Source organism: Mizuhopecten yessoensis, unplaced genomic scaffold, assembly GCF_002113885.1.
Source record: "Mizuhopecten yessoensis strain PY_sf001 unplaced genomic scaffold, ASM211388v2 scaffold5877, whole genome shotgun sequence".
Lineage (NCBI taxonomy): Eukaryota > Metazoa > Mollusca > Bivalvia > Pectinida > Pectinidae > Mizuhopecten > Mizuhopecten yessoensis.
Genome location: NW_018406268.1, coordinates 803,453 through 828,060, shown reverse-complemented (window position 1 = coordinate 828,060; position 24,608 = coordinate 803,453). Strand labels below are relative to the sequence as shown.

At 35.4% G+C, this 24,608-nt stretch overlaps 1 protein-coding gene across 6 annotated transcripts in view; it reads right to left on the bottom strand.

The window, feature by feature from the left end:
- Positions 1-24,608, bottom strand: part of LOC110451212 (ras-related protein Rab-26-like) — a 119,384-nt gene that overhangs the window by 13,523 nt on the left and 81,253 nt on the right. For 2 of the 6 annotated variants that reach the window (XM_021499111.1, XM_021499108.1), the window contains exons 3-4: positions 6,967-7,008; positions 569-635 (exon numbers count right to left, since the gene is read on the bottom strand). In XM_021499111.1, the coding sequence (XP_021354786.1) occupies positions 569-635; positions 6,967-7,008 (109 nt within the window). Of the gene's footprint in view, positions 1-568; positions 636-906; positions 974-6,966; positions 7,009-14,077; positions 14,189-15,738; positions 16,059-16,692; positions 16,983-24,608 lie in introns of those variants that run through there. The other 4 variants (XM_021499107.1, XM_021499106.1, XM_021499110.1 and 1 more) reach the window with 4 other exon arrangements.

Genomic DNA, 24,608 nt, shown 5'->3' with positions numbered 1-24,608 from the left:
CCCCCCCCCCCAAACCAAGGGGGATACTTCTAAAGAAGTTCAAAAATCAAGTTTGCCAACTTTTCAAATTGTTTAAGGGGGAGAAATCAAACTGGAAAATCAAGAAACACTTGCAAAAACTACACACAATAACTCTCACCTCACAAACATTAGCGTTAAAAGCCATTATAAGTTGCACATAGATTAATTGAACTAGAGCAAAAAAGCAAGATGTAGCAAATCATTTGTATGACACTAATGAGTAACAGTGTGCAACTGCCTCTTTTTGATCACAGAATGTTCCCACAATTTTACGAAAAAATGGTGACTGAATTCATACATGCAAACTGTACATTACACACAAAAAATCAACACTCAAGGGAAATTTTCAAACACAACATTAAATAAAGATTAGTAAAAGATCGAAATGTTACTTGAAATTGGAAGTATAAATAAACATTTGTAAAAACCAAAGTGACGGGAGTCACAGCTGCTGAAGCTGTAAATGACACAACATGTAAGTGGTTAGTGGGAGACTAGACGACAGGTGAGCACAGCACTAGACATAGCAGAGCAGTAAATATGGTACCGTGGGCGTCCCTGTAATACGCATGTGTTACACTTCGGAACCTTTCCTGTCCTGCTGTGTCCCAAATCTGTAACAACAAATGTCAAGGTCATCAGCAAAGTAGGTCATACAAATCAAGCATACACCTCGTATAATGGACATCTGAGTTAAGCTGGCTCTTTGTAATGATGCAGTGTTAACTGTCAAAGACAAACACTGTTGGGAACAAGTTTTGAATTGTTCTTAACATTTCAGTAGTATTTCAGATTATGCAGAAATCTAATTGAATAGGTCAGACTTAAATCAGTTGTCCATTATGTACAGGTGATTAGTTGAAAACAGTGGCCATGGTGACATACCATTAGCATCACGATAGTAAGCTCGTGTTATACTTCGAAAACGTTCCTGTCCTGCTGTGTCCCAAATCTGAAAACAGAACAGCACAGTTAGGGATAACAGCCTGACAGTATTCTGTTGGTACTGGTGAAATATTTGTTATCAGTACCTTACATATAGTAACCATACACACCAGAGATTTCCCCAAACACGTATATTGTTCTGCGTTTATACTTAAATCGATTTGACATCAAGACTGTACACACTGCATAGTGAAACCTCTAAAATCCTTACGGCGATAAGGAGTCCTGGTGTCCTATTAAAAGATCATTAAACTGGAACATATTTCGTCTAGATTAAACAGTTTCCATGAAATCGTGAAATCGTGAAATAAAATATATCTAACAACAGCACAATAGGAAGAGGAGGATTTTCTGATGTCCCCCGCCCCAATACATCTAACTTCAATATGTCTGTAGCCTGGTGACAGGGTAGGCGTGTCTGTCGGAGCTTGCCTACATTTTGAGAGGGGTTACACTTTTCTGGTCCTACTGTGCTACAGTAATTATATATTCTAATGGAAGTTAAGGGAAGGTTATTGTATATAGAGAAAAAACACAGGAGCAGTGGGACAGGGAGCATTAAGGCACGCTGATGTGAATATAAAAATAAAGAAATCAGTAGATCCACTTTCCTGAAGCTTTATAAATCATTTTCCTGTACAAATATCAGCCCTCACTCACATGTACTTTTGTTCTATTTCCTTTGTCATTGCTCCATGACTTTGTCGGTAATGTAATGGCTTGCGGCCCACATGTTTACTGATGGTAAAATGTCACCGCTGATGACAAGCAAAGACTTCCAAGTAAAAGATGAGGTTTCATGTCAGTGTAAGTAATTAGCAATTATTTAGAAAATGTTGTAATGACTCGTGATCAATATTAATGTACGGGGGAGTAGTTGATGGCAGTCCTGTGAGGGGGCAGTGTCACAGACAATTTCTTTTTTTTATAACAGATTAAAGCAATTGTCTACAAGGGCAGGTTTGTTTTAGTACAGAAACACATTTTCCTCCTGAGAATTTTGTCCAATATCTTGTCATTCCATCAAGGAACAGTGGGGCGATACATCGTCGTTAATCGACGACAGACCGATATGAAAAAAGTCGATAAAACGTCAGAATAATTCGGACTAATGTACTGATGAGCTGTAAGCTAAAGGTTAATTAAAGAAATTGAAAATTTCATATATATCCATGTAAGAAAAAAGTGTCTAAAGTTATTTACTAATTTTCTATATCCAGCATTTATTTTCCTTTATAAAGAACCTTATTATGGAAACGAACAAATTATTTGTTACATCAAATTTTTTGCCAGTCAGCACAAATGGTACTTATTTATAAGGCAGTTAATACGTTATAAAAACAAACCTCTAAATATGTATGTCTATATATTAGAATCAATTACACTATAATAAATTAAAGTCTATCCAGTAAAATACCAATCTGATTTAACAAAATCTGCTAAAGAAGTTTTCAAGAAAGGCGTTTACAAGAAAATCTTTTGAAGAAGTTTTCATGAAAGGTGTTAAATTAAGAAAAGAAATTATGCTTTTTTAAATGCTATGTTCAGGTGTATGAGCCAACACTTGAACATAGACTAGGGAAGTTGTGTCTATATATACTAAGATACACAGCTATATTAAGCCGCTACTCGGGTGTAAAATACCTAGTATACTAAGAAATGTGACATTTAAATCGCTATTTTACAGGTATTGGATGTGATCCGCAAGCTCTTACTGGTGTGTAGGTGGCTATAATTGGATGTACCTGTACAGGTAAAACTAAGGATCAGCACAGCTTTTCACGCTAAGTCAAGTGTAAACAGCCAACTTCATGTCCTGGGGACTATCCTTACTTGAGATTTCATTAATAAGATACCAAACAAATATTTAACAAATTTGACCATTTCAGCAATCTCCTTGAGGTTACAAGTCAGCGTTAGAGTTTATGATATTATTGGTGGATGTTGTGTTGAATGTACATCAAGTAATTCTACATTTTCTATTAATTTATGACAGGTTATTTCTTATCTATAAACAAGAAAATATTCGATCAAACACAGGATATTGAGACCTTAGACGACACATAGCAATATTGACTCAAACTGGACTACAAATATATCACTAGTGTATCGTATATCACTAGTGTATCATACAAATATATCACTAGTGTATCGTACAAATATATCACTAGTGTATCATACAAATACATCACTAGTGTTTCATACAAATATATCACTATTGTATCGTACAAATATATCACTATTGTATCATACAAATATGTCACTAGTGTATCGTACAAATATATCACTAGTGTATCATACAAATATGTCATTAGTGTATCGTACAAATATATCACTATTGTATCATACAAATATGTCACTAGTGTATCATACAAATATATCACTAGTGTATCATACAAATATATCACTATTGTATCATACAAATATATCACTAGTGTTTCATACAAATAAATCACTATTGTATCATAAAAATATATCACTAGTGTATCATACAAATATATCACTAGTGTATCATAAAAATATATCACTAGTGTTTCGTACAAATATATCACTAGTGTATCATACAAATATGTCACTAGTGTATCATACAAATATATCACTAGTGTATCATACAAATATATCACTAGTGTATCATACACATATATCACTAGTGTATCAACAGAATTATAAGTAAGATAAAATCCCAGGCACTGTTACCTCAAGGATTCCTGTCCCTCTGCACGCAAAACATTAATTTGAGAATTTCACTTTTTTTAATGAATATACAATAAACTCCTCTTGATTTTGTTTTGTTTATAACTAGAGCAACTGGGCCAGAAGACATCCGTTTAGAAGGTAGCACTGTTGGTAAGAGCAACAGTTTAATGATCTGAGGTCCTGGGTTCGAATCCTGGTCTAGACCCACTAAATTGTTTCCCACAACATCGTTATTCATTATATTTTTTAAAATTTCATCTTTATTATATTTTCATCAAAGTCCCGAAACATATGATCTATATGAATAGCCACACTGGAAAAATTATTTCAAATGGATAAAACATCTCCAGTACACATGCAGGCATACACGCAAAGGGAGACATTCAGCAGGTGGTATAGGACTAGTAATTAGCACCTAATTAGGCAGCTCCTGCAAATTCCTCAATATTGATTAATTTATCTGTCAATTGTATTGATTGCATAAATTGTATATCTATGCACTGTTAAGCGCTTTAGCTCTTTCACCCCTGAAATTTCATAGTGGACTATTCCAACTTTTGAATTGGAAAGGTTCAAATGTGTCTTCAGGGGTGAATGAGTTAGACTGGCTTGTTCTAGCTAGGTAGGGCGCTATATCAAATGTTATATATTATTATTTAGTCTTTGGCAGTGGTACGAGGACCCTTAAACATCTGGATCAGAAAATCATTTCGGTCATATATTGATTCTGGGGTTGTTACGTAGTTAACACCTTCTATGGTAATTCACGAGTCAATCACATTTATAGCACTGTCACGTAAGTCGTTTAACAGGATCTCAAGTTCTTTCTAATCTCTTGCGCAATCACTATTTCGTTTCACACAAATCAAGTTTAGGAAGACTAAAATTCAACAAAAGAATCATAGCTTCTGGCCATTTACACAATTCAGCTAAGATTTAAAATCGTTTATTTACCATTGAGTACAAAATTTCTCACTGTTTCGATTCTATATAGGAATACTGAGGTTTAAAGAGCTAAGTGAATGTACATTTGTACACAACATGAAACACTGTACTGACAGTATCTATACAGCTGTGGGGCACTTTCCACGCGGAGTGACATGTACAGACAGTGGTAGTCTTGGTAATTAGGTAAATTTGTACTAAAACATAGCATCTCAATTGAGGCATATCAATATATGGAGGATAGACCTGATTTCTTGATGAAAAACTGGTATTCATATGTGGGGTGAATATTTTGATATTTTTCAAAAAAGCAGAACATTATCATAAAAAAAAGGACCTTTGAGTGAAATTCTGAATGTTGTATAATAAAGTTTCTGTGCAAGACTTTTACAACAACTTTGTAACATAGTAACAACAAGCAATACTTATCCTCTCAGTGTAAGGTCGAGGGAAGACATGGTTTGGTTTGTGATACCAAAGTATTGGTGTGGCGCAGAATGTAATGTTTTGTAACAGTAACCTTCAGCATTGAAATTTAGAACTGAAAAGAAATCCCAGGCAAGTACTCTCCATAAAGTAGTAGTGTATGAAGTTTGAGTGTTTCAGCCAACGGAAACTTGAGAAATTTTCTATTTATGGTGACGGCAACGTTTGGACCAGAAAAGTAATCCCAAAATATAAAGACTGAGTATTACAGGCCAACAGAAACAGGTCATTGCATGGGATCCAATTTTCTATGTAAAGCAACAGTGACCTTAGTCCTTGACATTTGACCTTGGACCTGAAATGTAATCCCCAGCCTGCACTTCAAGGAAGCATTACAGATGTATAAATAGTTTTCATCAGACAATGAGAATATGACTTTATAACTACATGGAAGCTTATTTTCTGTTTATTGTACCAGTAACCTTGACCTTTGACCTTTCAATCTGAAAAACAGAAGCAACCACTTTTCATAAGAAAGCAGTATATGAAGTTGAAACTCAGTAGTGACCTTGACTTTTGACCTTTGGACTTCAAAGGTAATCAAATGCAAGCCATTTCAGTGAAAAATACACTCCATGAGGTTTGAGTAGTTTTTGGCCCACAGACAGATCTCAAGTTATTGAGCAGAATCAAAGTTGGGGTCAGGCAGGAGACAGATGGGTGAGCATGATTACTCAATCCATGCCTCTAGGTTATGCAAGAAAATGTATGAAGAAAAAGTAATGGTGGCTTGCTCTTCGGGAGGGTGAACTTTCAAAAACGTGAAACCATTCAAATTAAATGGGAATGAAAATCAAGTCAAGGAACCTTTATTATAAAACACCTATGTCATGACTTTAATTGAAAAAGGACACAATCCTATTTTGTCACTCAGTCATTATTGAACATGTTTCATTACCAGATATCAGATTAGTAATTAGCTACAGATACTGTTTAAACCCTAATGGGCATATAATGTATGTGTAATAGCTTAGGCCTGCTGTACATAAGGGATGCTAAGTGAAGGTACAGATTATACCACCATTCACATGGCCCTGGGTAAGCCCAGCTGTGACGGACCGATCCTCAGCTGTGACCAATGTATACGGAGGCTGGCAGTCTACAACAATGGCCGTGCTGTTACTTCACAATCACACACCTACTACTACTACTACTTTTTCTCATACGTGATGTAGAATAAATTATCTATTTATCCTAACAGAAAAAAACTATCCCAACCATGATAGTGTATTGATGAAACGGGAGGGTGAGGTTGCCGACAGGGATTGGAGATTAGATAACAAAAGCATCAGTTTCAAAAGTTCAAAAAGATAGTTGGCGCAGTCAACAATATGCTGGTATGAATTGACAGTAAAAAGGGTTACTATGAAATCTTTATGTGTTTATTTCTCTGAATGGAACATAAAAGTTGACATTTGACATTAACACAATACATCTGAGAAACGACTTGTTTTGCAGGTTTATAACTGAATGAAGAATCAAAGTATCATGTGCATCTGGCCATCAACACAAAAATGAAATTCACAATTTTGATAAAACACACCAGGACATTTCCATCCATAAAGAGGACTTATACAATACATCACGACGGAAAAAAGGCGATCACAATAGGTCACATAACACTTTGTCTCAGATGACCTATAAATTGTCTCCCTTAATAAAATCAAGTTTCAGCCCATACATAATCATTCCCTAAGAAAAATATATTTTAAAGAAAATGTCAGCACTGGACAAAAGGATGCTGAGCGCTTTATATGCCTCCTCCCTGAATACATGGCATATATACACTGTATATAGATAGATCTCCACTGCTTAATCTACATGTACGAGTCGGTAGCTGCATCAAGTGATCTAAATTCAGGACACACTTACCTGTAATTTCACCTTTGTACCATCAACATCAACAACTTTATTCTGTAAAGAAAAAAATAAAGAGAGATTAGTTGATGAGTTCAATCAAAATGTTTTCAATAAACATCGTATATCATACCACACACATTTAATTAGTTTCTACTGTTTTTTCGCTTGGGTTTGTATGATTTTGTACAAGGTCCTAGAGGCTCTGTTTAATGTCACTGATATGTACAGCAATTATTCTTGAGAGATTTAAGGACAAAAACCTAATATTACAACACAGTTCTTCTTGTTATATAACATACAATCCATAGACTCGCAAAACAAATGTTCAATTCCTGTTTGTGTTAAAAACAAACTTAGCTTTAATATAGACATCTAATGTCCCATTATACTGTAACACACATTTATGACAATTTCCTAAACCCAGGAGACATAAGAAATAAGTTAGCTTTAGACATAATATGTTAAAGAAATTTGTGTTCTGGAGACAATTCTTTACCAGAGGGAAACAAAGAAATTATTCACAATCAGCCTGTTTGCAGTAAATATGTTTGAGTGCAGTTGAAACCTCGAAATATTGCAACCATTTCCCATTGAAGTTGGGTGTAAGTGGGATTTGGCAATAAAATGAGGAAGATATATACAGGAATTACTGGGTACTCAGGCAAAATGATCTTGTATCACACTTATCTGACAATAAGCCCATGCCTGGTAATAGGCCCACCCATGTCAATTTGTCAAATACAGCTCAGTAGAAATGCTAACAAATGCTATTTCATTGAATGTAATAAGCCCATCTCCTACAATAAATAAGTCTAAGCCCATCTCCTACTATAAATAAGTCTAAGCCCATCTCCTACTATAAATAAGTCTAAGCCCATCTCCTACTATAAATAAGTCTAAGCCCATCTCCTACTATAAATAAGTCTAAGCCCATCTCCTACTATAAATAAGTCTAAGCCCATCTCCTACTATAAATAAGTCTAAGCCCATCTCCTACTATAAATAAGTCTAAGCCCATCTCCTACTATAAATAAGGCTTGATGTGTTGGTCCACCAGGGTTATTGAATGATAAATATGGTAAAAGGCCTGGATGTCACAATCAAATCGCCTTTGAATTGTGAGGCCAAAATCACTCCAGGTTAAACTGAACAGTTCCAGACTTTATACCACATGCGGTATAACGCAAATCTGTTCCTCACTGGAGCTGGTGCACGTGGTTATCATACAGGTTGGGAATTTTTTGTGAGAATTATATTCCGATATTGATACACAATGCATAGGCAAATCACATGTGGTGCTATTTTCAGATTACTATTTTTTATGACATTTTGTAGTATTCATATCAGATATATATGACAAAGGACACGTACAATAAATCACATCTAACTGGTACGTACATAATTGGATTCAAGTCCACAGATAAATGTTTCGTCATTATCATCTGAATTTTTATGCAATTATTTCATTTCCTAAGCATTTAAATGTATGAATATGGTAATTGTTCCCTGGGAATTATGACTCACAAAAACCGTGAATGACATACCAGGTCTCTATAGAAATATACACTGATTCTGGTGATATATGACAAAATTGTTTGTTGTAGCAGTCTGTTGGTATACAGACCATATATCAGCTCGGTCATTACGGGATGTATTGCTGTGAAATGTTTTAAAGTCAACATGTCATCAAACGATGTCACAAAAATATCCATCCATATAACAGTATGGTTTATTTCATGTAACATTTACACAAACATTATGCTGACATTAAACATTTGAAAAGTCAGGATTCACCGAGACAAATGTCATGGACCTAGGACAATTGTCATATGACACAACACAAGTCACATGACACAACAAGTCACATGACACAACAAGTCATATGACACAAGCCATATGGCACAAAGAAAAGTCACATGACACAACAAGTCATATGACACAAGCCATATGGCACAAAGAAAAGTCATATAACACAGACAACTCACATGACACAACAAGTAATATGACACAACAGTCATATGACACAAGCCATATGGCACAAAGACAAGTCATATGACATAAAGACAAAATAGATAACATATGACAATGGTCAAGTTTCACTAAGACAAAATATTTTGTGACATTTGACATCAAAATAAAATGTTGTCGGACATTAATATGCAATACAGTGGAAAAAGTCATATGACATCAAAACAAATGTCAAGTGGTTTGAAGATGTGACACTGGTCAAATGTCTTGAAACATCAGGACAAATGTCATGTGACATTTAGACAAAAAGACACGACTCTTGAATAAATGTCATGTGCCAATTAACACTTAATGCCCAAACTGAAGTAACAAACAATATGTGAGAAACCTGGCACTGGTAGATATTGATGCCAGTGTCAGGTCAGAGGTCTTCCACAAATCTAAATCAAGATGAGAAAGAGCTCATTGTTTTCAATTGTATTCAATCCTGTTCACCTGAAGAACATGAAACTCAAGATCTACAGTTGAAGATCTACATTTTATGTCCTATTTTTATCAATTCAACACCAAAGATGCACGTAAAACCATAGTACATGTACACTCTGTGGTAACATCTTGCCGGGACAATGACAATGCACTCTTGTATGAAAACATCCAGCAATCATTAGGGAGTTGGAGTCTTGTTTTAACATAATTAGCAGTGTACTATTGTCATTATTTTGAAGGAAAAGTCCTTCCAAACTAACAAATGATGACAAATATTCACTGTGTATTCAACTTCTCTCATCAGCTCACGTTTTTGAAATTACTCAATAAATATTCAGTTTTTAACACGCCCTACTCTTCCAAGTCATATAAACAATATTTCATTTTTTTTTCTCAAATTACAACTAATGGGCACTAAAAAAAAGCTTGTACAAACATCAATTTTCTCGTATCATTGTAATCTACCAGTCAAAGAAAGAATGAACAACAACAAAGAGTAGATACATAGATATGAAATATATAATACAGGAGACACAGCTAGGTTAAAATAATGATCAATACCACACCTGCTGTATGGTATAATTACAGTCTACCTGTATCATACAATTACAGTACCGGATATCCTGGTGTATTAAGTACAGTTGGGAGCCACTGATGTCGTGTGCACTTTATAGTTCACATGTAGTGAACAAGGTTCTCACTCCCTATGCACCAGACAAAACACTGAAGTGCACTCCAGTTCACTACAGTGTTAACTCTAATACACTACAGTGATGTCTCCTCTAGTACATTAGTGCTAAAGCTAGTTTGATATGGTGAAAACCCCAGTACATTATGAACTCAAGTGCACTACAGTATAAACTCCAGTACCCAGGTACACTACAGCATTAACCCCAGTACAATATGTCGAAAAGTCCAGTTCACTACAGTGCTAACTCAAGTACACATCAGCAATGTTAACCCCAGTACACTATGGTGTTAACTCTAGTGCACTACTGTATTAACTCTTGTTTACTGTGGTGTTTACTCCAGTGCACTGCGGGTAACTCCAGTTCACCCTGGTGTTAACCCCACCGCACTATGGTGTTAACTCAAGTGCACTACCACGTTAACTTTATTTCATTTTGGTGTTAACTCCAGTGCACTACTGTATTAACACCTTTTTACTATAATGCTAATCCCAGTACACTACAGTGTTCACTTCAGTGCAGTAAAGCATTAACTTAAGTTCACTATGGTGTTAACCCCAGTGCACTTCTCTATTAATCCAAGTTCACAAGACTGAAGAAAATATTCCAAATATAGCATAACCGTATGTGGATATTTGTTATTGTACAGATGGTATACTACCGTCACAGAAGTCCATTAGCATTGTGTTATACTTGTTACATACAGGTGACAAGCATTAATGACCTATTACGCTCCATATATACTTGTATATATAATACATACAAATGTTTACATATTGACAAGGTGTGATGGACAAAAATTCCATGTGCAACTTGACAAGGTATGCCAGTACATATACAGCAATACATATAGTTGATACGATGGCAATAAGCAAGTGAAATAGACATTTCCACAGTAATATAATGTCTACATATTTAACAGGTATCTCTGATCTTTTATTTGATGGACTGTTGCATTTTACAGTGAACTAAAATATTGAAATTAAAAAACAGATGTAAACAATTTAATCGTTCATGAATGTTGATTAATCTGACAGGAGAATCCGAATTATTGAACAGAGTATTTACCTTACAGTATAACTGGTGGCTATTTTAAAGCCACTGTAATCTCGAGAGTATTTTTTCATTACTCCCAAAATGCAATCGTTTCATATTATCACTGTTGCTGGGAACCTTGCTCTACTGTATCTGCTTGTTCCATAGAGAAACGTCCGACTTGTCAGAATCATAAATATTCCAGCTTGTGTATAAAGTTAATCTACTGACACACATCCAATCTTGCCATATCTTTTCATCATCAACATTCTAGATCTATTAGGATGGGATCAGAAATAGGGATTTTCTCTCATATTCTTGGGAGATACATTGATTGATTTGGTTTTAATGTCTACACAACAACTAAGGTCATATGACCACTGTCCACAGATGATGGGGCTATTCAAGGGTCCTTTCACATTGACAGGTGTCCCTCATGGTGACAAAACCTCCATTGCAAATCCCAATTAAACCCTAGGATTGAGACAAAGGGAGTTTCCAGTCATAACAACTGCATGCAAAAATGCATAAGCAAAACATCAATATTTATGCATAAACATAACATCAATATTAAATAAAAAGAAACCTTCCCCCTAAAGGGTGAAGTGAGGGATCTCCCTCTGAGTTATAGTGTTGGGTTTGGTGCTAATAACTTAAGAATCTTCCCCCTCCAGTGTGAGATCCCCTCCATCATACACCCCTTACAGTGACAAGGATCCCTTATATTGACAAGAATTCCCTTACAATGACAAGGATTCTGTTACAGCGACAAGAATTTTCCTCACATTGACAAGGATTCTCTTACAATGACAAGGATTCTGTTACAGAGACAAGAATTTTGTGACAGTGACAAGGATTCCGTTACAGTGACAAGGATTCTGTTACAGAAACAAGGATTCCGTTACAGTGACAAGAATTCCCTTACAATGACAAGGATTCTGTTACAGTGACAAGGATTCCGTTACAGTGACAAGGATTCCATTACAGTGACAAGGATTTCGTTACAGTGACAAGGATTCTGTTACAGTGACAAGGATTCCGTTACAGTGACAAGGATTCTGTTACAGTGACAAGGATTCCTGTACAGCGACAAGGATTCCCTTACAATGACAAGGATTCCGTTACAGTGACAAGGATTCTGTTACAGTGACAAGGATTCCCTTACAGCGACAAGGATTACATTACAGTGACAAGGATTCCCTTACAGTGACAAGGATTCCCTAACAATGACAAGGATTCCGTTACAATGACAAGAATTCCGTTACAGTGACAAGGATTTTCCTCACAGTGACAAAGATTCCCTTACAGTGACAAGGATTCCGTTACAATGACAAGAATTCCGTTACAGTGACAAGGATTTTCCTCACAGTGACAAAGATTCCCTCACAGTGACAAAGATTCCCTTGCAGTGACAAGGATTCCCTTACAATGACAAGGATTCCGTTACAGTGACAAGGATTCTGTTACAGTGACAAGGATCCCTTACATTGATAAGGATTCTGTTACAGTGACAAGGATTCCCTTACAGCGACAAGGATTACATTACAGTGACAAGGATTCCCTTACAGTGACAAGGATTCCCTTACAATGACAAGGATTCCGTTACAATGACAAGAATTCCGTTACAGTGACAAGGATTTTCCTCACAGTGACAAAGATTCCCTTACAGTGACAAGGATTCCGTTACAATGACAAGAATTCCGTTACAGTGACAAGGATTTTCCTCACAGTGACAAAGATTCCCTCACAGTGACAAAGATTCCCTTGCAGTGACAAGGATTCCCTTACAATGACAAGGATTCCGTTACAGTGACAAGGATTCTGTTACAGTGACAAGGATCCCTTACATTGATAAGGATTCTGTTACAGTGACAAGGATTCCCTTACAGCGACAAGGATTACATTACAGTGACAAGGATTCCCTCACAGTGACAAGGATTCCCTTACAATGACAAGGATTCCGTTACAATGACAAGAATTCCGTTACAGTGACAAGGATTTTCCTCACAGTGACAAAGATTCCCTTACAGTGACAAGGATTCCGTTACAATGACAAGAATTCCGTTACAGTGACAAGGATTTTCCTCACAGTGACAAAGATTCCCTCACAGTGACAAAGATTCCCCTGCAGTGACAAGGATTCCCTTACAATGACAAGGATTCTGTTACAGTGACAAAGATTCCCTTGCAGTGACAAGGATTCCCTTACAATGACAAGGATCCGTTACAGTGACAAGGATCCGTTACAGTGACAAGAATTCCCTTACAGTGACAAGGATTACCTTACAATGACAAGGATTCCGTTACAATGACAAGGATTCCGTTAAAGTGACAAGGATTCCGTTTTAGTGACAAGGTTTCTGTTACAGTGACAAGAATTCCCTCACCATTACCAGGCTTCCTTCATACTGACAAACACTCCTTCATTGACATCGATTAACAGTCTTTAATTTCATACAGCCAAGAATAACCCTTATCAAAATCATTCTCACAGACACTAAACATGACCTTTCACAAGGTCAAAGATAACAAATGATCTTATGTCCAGACCAATCAGGTTCTATACTACTCTTATTTAGATCCTGAATATGGACAAAGTGGACACACATATATATATATATACAATATTTCCTAACTGTTTAACCTTAGTGTTCTCGTTAAAAGCTAGTTGCTGGCAAAAGTAGCCTCCTATTCATCAATTGTGAACCAGCTATGTTATTCTGAATAAATACAGGTCAACATTTTGCAGGCGAACGTTCAGCCTGCTTTATACTTTTCAAGTCAACAACCTATTTCAAAACTTAGTGAAAACACTGACTTGCATTGTTTTATCATTTTTAATATTATTATATTATAGTAAACCCAACACCACAAATAAAAACAGTAGTTAAAATGAAAACAAAAGAGAAAATAGAAATATTTTTAAAAAATGAAATAGAACTCACCCTAAAGTCTATACCGACTGTTGAAATAAAACTGCCCGAGAGAAAGGCACCATCTTTAAATCGAACAAGAAGACATGTTTTTCCAACACCACTGTCACCTATCAACATCACCTACAAACAACATCAATGATAATCATATCATAGGTTCTCCCGGTCGCTCACTTACGGTATTCAGTTAAACATGATGTATTACTAGTATGGCTGTGAAAGACACCTGAAAGAAAATCTAGTAAAAAAAATATGATTTTCTAGGGTTGTGCTACACATCAATAATGTCAAAAAAGCGAAACATAGAATATCAAATAAATATTAGCATCAACGAAATATGATTCTGATCTACAGGAAATGTTGCTCATGTAAGATGTGAAATTTACAGTGTATTAAAAGAGACCATAAAACAAATTTTGTAAATATAAAAAAAATGACAATATCTTAAGAATCCTTGTACCATTGCCAAAGCCTGGGACTAAGTATTGGACACTGTTTTTTCTACTATAAATCATTTCTGGGAAAAAACGTACCTTGTTAGGCTTTTAAGAGAAATACTTAAGATGAAATAAACAAAATATAATTAACAACAGTGTTCTGTGTGTATAAATTCAGCGGGGCTAGACCGGGATTCAAACCCTAGACTTCAGATTGTTATACTATCGCTCTCACAGATTGAGGTACCTGGTTAACGAAAGTGTCCTGGCCATGGCCAAACCATATCTAAGCGGAAGTTTCGGGGAGGGTTACTGTTTATAAGGAATAAACACAGTGCAGTGGGGCAGGGATCCTCAACTATCCTTCTAGATCTTTCATTTGAATGTTTTCCATTGTCACCATTGTAAAATAAACACTGGATACATATGTTCCAGAATGTGTAAGTTATGTTTGTAATTAAGTTAGTAATAGGACCTCACTCAGTAATCATAAACAATTGTTTTCAATCACAACTCAAGAAAATGATGCTTTATAAAAAGAAAAAATATTATCGGGGTACTTCTTCCCCAAGAATACTCAAAGGTCCATTTTGTTTTGCCCTAATACCACAACATAATAATGTTTGTACCAGGGTGTACAATTTCCTATTTAGAGTACATAAAGCTTGCAGGCAGATTTTGAAAAATTCCTCAAGTCCACCTATATTTTCAAAGTAAATACTGAAAAATTTCATGAAATCTACTTGCCCAAGGCATCTGGTAAGTGAAATTACTGGTTTAGATGATGCGTGTAGAAAACCCCCAAAATTCAAACAGGAGATATCCGATATATACAGTATTGTTCGAGTGGCCCGGTCACACTGTCTTTTACGGTAAAATACATTGTTATGCAATGTATTACATGATCTCATTATAAAATACAATGTCCAAAAAAGCATATAACTGTTAACATAATGGGGACAAGTATGGTGAAAGTCCAAATTTAAAAAAACACATTGAATGAGCTTCATTTCCTGCAGTCAATTTAAGATTGAATTTATTGAAAAGGGAATATAAATTTTAAATTATAACAATTGTAAATGCACAAAAAACACATTTAAGAAAAATAAATCAATACAGCATAATCTAAATCTATAAATACATCATCTATACTACAGCTACATTCTAAATATATAACAACACATTTTGAACTTAAAGTGGCTTTTTACACGAAAAGTACATAACTTTTCTCATTACCTTTACAGAGTCCACTACTTTATGTAAATACTGCTGAACGTACATCCTTCAAAAAGTGATTTTTACATCGCTATGCTGGTCACCTTCCCAAGCATGTGCTACCCTTTTTAGTGGGGTCTAAATATCTCTGTGTAAATCTCTAGACATCCACATGTATCAAGGTATGTAGGTATTGTTATATGACAATGCCAGATCTTTAAGTCATCTGCCTGAGGTAACATTTGTCATTGTTATGTGAGAGGAAACATCACTATACACTTTTACTATACACAGGTGTAGCTCAGTCTTTCAGGACGTGTCACTTTATACCGAATGAGAGGAGTTTTAAGTTAATTCTGTGTAATGTACGTAACAGGATTTTATAAAACCACAAGGAAAAAAATTGTATAAATCGACTATAAGTGGATAGAATAATCTGAATTATACCCCATTTGGGCCTGGTCAATGTTGTTTTTTTAATCTATAATGTCTTTCTATGAATACACTTAAGGTTAATATTCAAAAGAAATCAACACTTATTAATAAAAATTCTATCTCCTGATTCATCTGAATAAATTAAGATTATGACTTTTAAATGGCCATACACGGTTTTTTTTATAATTCTTTAATGTCAGTGGTACGTGTTACGGTTATAATTCGATGAATGGGTGGGCCACGATCATTATAGGGATGGGGAGTTTATGTCTGTGTAGCTGTCATTAAACTTAAAGTCGTGACAGTGATAGTATCGGGGATACATGTAATTCCCTATTGAGAGTGACCCCTGCGTGGTCTACTGTGGTTATGTAAACATGCTCAAGAAAAGTCACGGAGTAGGCCTACTTCATAAAATTATTACAATACATGTGGATATATTGAACTTAACAATATTTACGGCCATGACAGCTAACTTGCACTAACTTAAACCATGACGAACATTCAGTGAACCGTACCGACACTGCATTATAAGCCTACCTTGGAAGCCAAGTCAAAGAGCTCTGTGGAGCTTTGTCGCGACGCCTGTTTATGTTCGCGGAAGGGATGATGGCCATTTGGAGAGCCAGGCTCGCTGCCACTACCATAGCCGTTTTGCATTCTGTCTTTTCCCATATCAAGTGTTCAGTCACATTTCTCATGTATATGTCACACAACCCGACGAAACACCACAAAATGGCTGTTAGGCGTTGTTATCACGACAGCGGAGAGAACATAACAGACTAGCTACACTGTCACCGGCAGCTTTCCGTTCAAATGACGTGGGTGCAACAACAGGTACCCGAACGTAAACATATTAGAGTTATCTCCCTTGTGTCACCAAATTACCGTATATAACCTTGTAATCGTCATTCAAGATAATATTTGCTTATAACTGTCGTATCCCATAAAAATCAGAGAGACAAGTGTTATTGAATGCATTTTGCTTTGTGTCACAAAATAGGGCTTAATTTGAATTTACTTTCTGGGAATTACTTCAAACTTTCCTACAATATTTTTTTTTAGAATTCAATTCACTTTTTCCACAATCTCTATTCTCACGGGGTTCAAATTTTCTCTCCAATAATTGCTACTTCGAGGTTATGTTCACTAAATCTGAATTAAGTATTCAACTAAGCATTTTTTCTGGGGATTAACAAATATTCTGTCCGGAGTATCATATTTTTTTCTTGATATCTTCACGGAATTAGATATTGATACAGAAATATTGTTTTGAGTTCTGTCACTATTCCAATCTTTTTATAACTTTTATTTTCATAATATACTCATAACCACAATATACAAGTCCTATTTTTTTGTTTTATAAAATCTAACGTCAGCTATTGTATTTACGGCAGACCATGTGATTTACGCTACATTTACTTTTTCTCAAAATTTTATTTTTTAAATGGATTTTAATTATTTTATTTCTATAAAAATCAATGACTGATAACTGTCTGGACTAATGGAAACGCGATATTTTTTTCAAAAACATTCTTTTACTAATTTTACAAAATTGTGTTTTATTTTCTATTCATCGCAAAATTATTTTCAGCAATTACAAAGAAATTGTTTTTGTCAATCGGTAGTGGATAGCTATATCGAGGTCAATGGAGAATCGGCACGGTGTATTGTTCAACTACGTTATTATTCTCTTTATTTCCTCCGAATCGAAGATCCACAAACAGAACAATACATAAATGCATTCATTGAAAATTGACAAAGTAACGTACATGCTATATGACAATATACAAACTGAAATTCAAAAAATAAATTGTATTGTAAAGTAAGGGTTACGCTGGAGTTAACTCAACGTAAGCCGACTGCACGTAACAATACCATGATGCATCTACAGTCGAGTCTTGGTAATCCAGCCAACGCTAATCCGATTGTCCCACTTTTCTGGAAACGAATGTGACCCAACGACGCTCTATGCGTCTTTAAATCACGTACTTTTAGATACTGAATGGGACCTTAGGCGGACACTAACACAAAGTTTTAAAAAATCTGTTTTTCAAATGGATTGGAAATAAGTTTTTTTTAGCTTTTTATGATACCGATCTGGAGACACGTCAATGCTAAGATCAAGGCACTGCCATGATTTGGGGTTCTTGAGGATTCAATCAGTCTCTACATAAAACGGAATGAGGAATAAAGTTGAAAAAGGGAAGAATAGAAATGTAGTTACAGAGTTCATTCTGTTTCATAATTGTGCTTTATAATCCTCCTTGTTAAAACTGTCGTCTGCTGTATGGTTGAAAGTGCAAAAATGAGATTAAAAAAAAAACTTTCTGCAAGAATCGAATTCTATATTTTGGGCAAGTGCATCGCATTTATTTTTACCAGTGTAGATTTCAGAATACCACATTGACATACACAAACAAATATTAAGATTGTGATTGTTTTGAGACATGAAACAGGGGAACGAAATAGGTCAAATCAGGACAGGACGCTTTCTATAAAGACTTCAACATAAAGTATAGATATGAAGTTTATCAATACTATTGAATTGATCATTTTAAAACCTGTGATATTTCGTTTCGTTATTTACCGATAGTCCATGGTTGACTTGCTTTGTAGCCTTTTTTTCGAAGTTTTTCAAAAATTCAGAACATTGAGGGAAAAAACAAGACCGGAAGTGTAGCGCCTTGCCGTAGGCATAAACATCAACAAGATTTGACCTTCCATAATGCCGAGCGGTCATCACTTTCTGTATTACGTTTTTTTTAATATTGGATGATTGTTTTGTTACAAAGCTCTACATGTAGTGAAGGTTAACTTAAGTGTATTGTGACCGTTTCTTTTGTTTTGTGTCAGTTATGCAAAGATTTGAAGAGTGTGCTAGAATCAAGGCAAAGTACAACGTTTTGTTTTTAAAATTATTAATCAAAGATCATACACTTTCTGTTCTGAGGGAAAATGTCAATTCCAAATTGATAACAGAAAATTGAATCTGCATTAAATGTCACGGTACGTATTGCCATATTCATGATAGGAAGAGTACCTCTTTAACATACAGCGTCGGATGACAGTATATTTACTGAAATGTAATGTTATAGATTGTGCATGTGTACAGTGCTAATAAATTTAAAAGTAAGGGTTGAAAATGATGACCGAACTCAAGAAAGTAGTTCAATGCCACGATATGAAAAAATAAAACATAATAGCAAAAATATTTGCCAATTCCAAGTGAAAAGTAAAGAAAATTGTATACTAAATTCAGAGTATGTCAACTTTACCCTTAATTAGAAACAGGAAGTATAAATACAACCCCTAGAGATCAGCGCTAATGTAAACAATGTATTTTTCAAGCTTAAAGATGAAGCACACTCTTCAGGTGAAGCTTCTATACCCGACAGAGAAATTATTACCTCGCTATAGTGAAGGTCTCTACAATGTCTGTACTAGTTAACATTTTATATTTGGATGATATGCAACAGTTAAAAGCTAATTAGAAGTGAAATTCCTCGTTCATTTTTATCATATAATCAACGGATTATTTGCAAAATAACACGGTCTGTTATAAAGATAAATTTATTAGACTGCGCTGCCCGTAAAGTCAAAATAAAAGTCTTTTCCTACCAGTCGGTTCTAGGTACTGTTCTTAACATATCGAATAGTCAACAGTGAGTTTATTTCAGATGTATTGCAAAACATTATCACGACCAAGCAGCATGTAGAAATGGTTTCCTGCGATATATTAGTGGGTGACTATGCAGATTTTAAAGCAGTATTTGATGTCCCTATATGACCGATTCGCTGCCTGTTAACATCTTAAATCAAGTCAAACTCCTTTTTAGTGCCTATATATCTCAATGTAACATTCTGGAACACTACTTGTCAAAATAAATGTGATGCACATGCCAAAAATTTAGATTTAATTTGCATCGAAGACTTCGACATACATATATATTTCAAATTTTGGTCTTTTTGATTATTACAATGTGAAATTGCACAAAGTTGTCTTTATAGTTAGAATATATATTCATGTGTAAATATCAATATTCTTAAAACTAGAGCTCTGTTTTTTCTATATTCACGTAAACAAAATGCCATATTTCACGATTTGTTATAAACTCAAACCCCTATTTTCCAATGCAGACACTAATTGACCTAAAAAGCCACCCAATGTCAGGATGACATAACCTAGACATTATTTCTTACAATGTATCAATCTTGAATCACTGGAGCATTAAATAAGTAAGTGTATCATGGCTGAGAAATGTATTCCCATATATCATATTTGGAAAGCACATCGCCACGTACACTGTATCACGATATATGGGTTTATTAGGAATATTCACTGTGGCAATGGTCATAGTAGGTTACAGGTAGAACCTGTGAATGCCCATTGCATGGGATACCTTAGTGTCTCGTTTTGGGCAATGCGAAAGACAGAACACAATACTTTGACGATTTGACATTTAAAGTCATTAATTTATTTTGTTTTTAATTTTTAACAAAACAATGATCATTTTGTAAGAAAAAAGACATTATCAAGAGTGTTAGTATTTAGGTAATGTTTAGTATAAATCATGTCTGGATAAGAATGTTCATAACGTTGAGTTTTACATTTCTACTGTGCAAACTTTTAAACTTTTAAACACAAGTGATAAAATAGCAATATTTCGTGATACAGGAGGTATAACATGTTACATGTATCACCAACAAAAATATCATGACACCAGTACGAAACACTGTTTCAAGAACATGGAAAGTTAAACAATGTTCAAGACCACGAAAAGTTCTACAAAAGGTTGATTAAATGAATTGCTCACCAAAAATTAAAAGATATTGAGTATTTAGCCTACATTCATGATCTGGGAACGATCTGGGGATGTTTTCTGTCCAAGACCAAGTAATGTTTAGGAAAATCATGAACTTCGAGAGTTTAGCCATTGTTCAAGATCATGAAAGTATTAAACAAAATTAAGAACAGGAAGTTTTATACAATGCTCAAGAACATGTAATGTTTAGCCAATGATCAAGATTAGACCGAGGAACGTTTAGGCAGATTAAAAACATAGAATATTAAGAATCGCCAAAAGTATGAAATAGTTAGGCAGTGTCCAAGACTATGGAATCATTAGCAAAACTTCGAAAGCATGGACTCTTTGGCCAAAGCACTGCTTTACCAATATTAGACCAGACCTCTTTTATGATTTCGACACTTCACTCTATCTGATGATAGATATATCCTTACGCCGGATTAATCGTTGAAGGACGTACCTCAATTACCTCTAACACGCGGCTCTGTGAGCAGCAGACCCAATGACGTGATGCCAGACCGAGATCAAATAGTCATCAGTCAAAATGTCTACTGCAGATTTCGTGTTAGGACGCTGAACATACGACCGAGAACAGTACAGAACTAGTTACAGTCTGACTAATCATAGATAGAGCGCCCACTGTGGATTGGTAAAGGATGAGAATCCGATCAGAAAGCCACGGTATTTGCGTTACAAAGACAAATATTTCTTACCAGCCAGCGTCCATCTGAGAACTGTCCTGAGAGTTCAGGGTTTATAATGCATAAAAAAGTTTTTATGATTTAACTCAAGGTAAAGGCTCACATCATCATGGCAGGTATTCAAGACCTAGTAGAGTATTATAGAACTTAGCATTACATTGAAATACACAAGTTATAACTCACGTGAATGACAAATTGGGTTTGAACACATAATCTGATTTGAGCATGATAATGAATTCAAAGCCTGGACTCGTTTGTTTCAAACTTCATTTAATGACATGTGTGATACTATTTGAATCAAAGATATTCTCATGGCTGGAATTGGAAACTGAGTTTCATAGTCCTAAGTTTAAAAAACAATCATCACCAGATAGTATTGAAAAAGTAATAAATCTAATATTCACACACACAAAAACTAATAAAGCGACGACACAAAAAACGAACTAAGAAAAATGCATGCACGTGCCATACTTATACCTGCTATAGATATTTCTCATCTTTTAACATTGTGAACGAGTTATTGTACCGATCAGATTTTAATAAATCATCGAGACGTCCCGGTAACGATTGCCCCATTCACATCTAAATATAGTCCCGGCGTCAATGTTTTCATAGGGTATTACTGTTGACAACATTTGAATATTAAAGGTGCAATTCCTAGTGGTTATTATACAGGTAGAAGAAAGAGTTTATTTTCAACTGCAGTAGGAATGACTTAAGCATTATACAAGAAAATAAACACGGATACAATCGTTACGGTATTTCGTTCACAACCTCGGACATTTTGAAAACAAATGATGTGGACTTCTTTGTAGAAGTTAAACAATATTTCGACTCTCATAAACATCTTCTAAGCCAACACAATATATTCTTCATTACATTTGTACTCATCAAAATATACACAAGCAACTTCTGAATGTTAAAAAAAAAGTTTAATAACTTTTAACAGTGATTTTTGTAGTGGTTTTTTTTCAAGCAATTCTTTAATATCATTTTCAAAATGTTGACGAGTCCAAAAACTAATGAATATAGTGGATGCTCAGAATGTGAGTCCCACAGGAAAGCACGAGTCTGTGTTCCAAAAATCACTGTCTTATTGTGATTATCAAGTATATTAAGCAATTATTACATCATATATGGATATCAACATGACGACAATCTCTCTCTCAAACCGTCCTACCTTTCGGTTGTCACTTGACGAATAATCTAGATCGGCACAGAAAAGAACCATTCGGCCCGATGGCGGGAACACGGGCGATACAACACTTACGTTCGGCACCCCTGTTTACATGTCGTAACTTTGCAGACAGGGAAAGAAATCACTTTAAAATCACTGAAAATAATACAGAGTTGTCACTACTCTTAACGTGATAGATAGCAATGATATGTAAAGCACGTGTTAACGTGATGTCATCACAGAACGACACGAAACACGTACAACTATCGTCTATCGTATGGCAAGACGAACTTCACAGAATGCACCTGTAAAAAACCGCGTGTTTACTCCAATAGGAAAAAGTAGCAAACGTGCACGCTGAAATAACAAAAGTAATTCGTCCAGCAAGTCCTCAGAGTATCCAAAGTGCTGACATAAAACACCAGCTTTAGTCAAGCAAAACACCAGGGAAATAGCACGTGCAATAAGCGCAACAACCACGTTTTGTTTGATCGTATCGCGTGTACACACCGCAGCGTCCCGAAGTAACCCCCACACGACCCGTCTCACCCACACTCGTCAATAGAAATCTGTAATTGCTAGACAGGCCCTACGTCATCACTGTCATTGGTTGGTGCTTGCGCTCTGCAAATGTCAACCTGTCGCACAGGTACTTACGGAGAGGCCATACCGCCAGCCGTATCACCTCCCATCGAATTCTGGAAAGACTCACTGTATGAGCCTGATTAACCAGCAGAAGTACTTGAAGGTCTTATGACCACAAATCACATTTTAACCCGCCATTATCAGTGAAATTGTCGCTGACCGTGTTCCAAGAATATCCGAGTGCTTTTGGTTACAGACATTGGAAAGGTGTTATGGGGTTTCCTGCTATTACAATTTCCTCCCATTGTCGATATCATTGTATATATATATTTATATATATAGACAACAGTTAGGGTTTCCTGGAAGCTATACTGGTGCACCACCTCCACACACAGATAAGTTAATTTGTATTAACGATACTTGTCAGTGATGGACGTGCTGTATAATGCCGACTAGAAATACGAGGAAATGAATCATCTATTTAGAGGTCATATAAAGTTAACATTTTACTGCGCAATATTGCAATTTCGCCCATTTAGGGATCATCTGTAGTACTGAGGTCAAAGAGAATACAAAATCCTTGTTTAAATTGTTCATAAACACATATATAGCATTCAGCAAAAAGGGGAAAATAGAACTGTTAATAATATTACAGATTTAATTTACGGCTATAGCAGATCATTTGTATATTAAGGGAATCATCGTATCAAGCCAAAAAATCGTACTAAGTACTGGAAACCGATTTTACCGGCATGAATTTAGCTTTGATAAATCGTTTTTGAAAAGTAAACCAGACCTTGCGGCACTTTTATGGGAAAATAATAAAGATAAAATAAACAAAACAATATTGATAACAACAGAATTCTGATTGTAAACTTTCACCTGAACTAGACCGAGATTCGAACCACGGACTTCAGATTGCTAAGCAGTTAGCTCAAGTATAGTTCTAACCTACTGAGCTCCCTGATCAAAGGAAGTGTCCTGGCTCAACTGTGATACAGTTACAATCTAAACGAAATTAAGAGGATGTTACTGTTTATATGATAAAACACAGTAAAATGGGACAGATATTCTCCAAGTAGTGCCGCATAGCGGTTTTTTTAAGCGGGATTTAATATTCGCAATTTTACGTTTTTCATATTTTATTGACAAGCACGTTATTGACACGTGAAATCGCGAAAATAT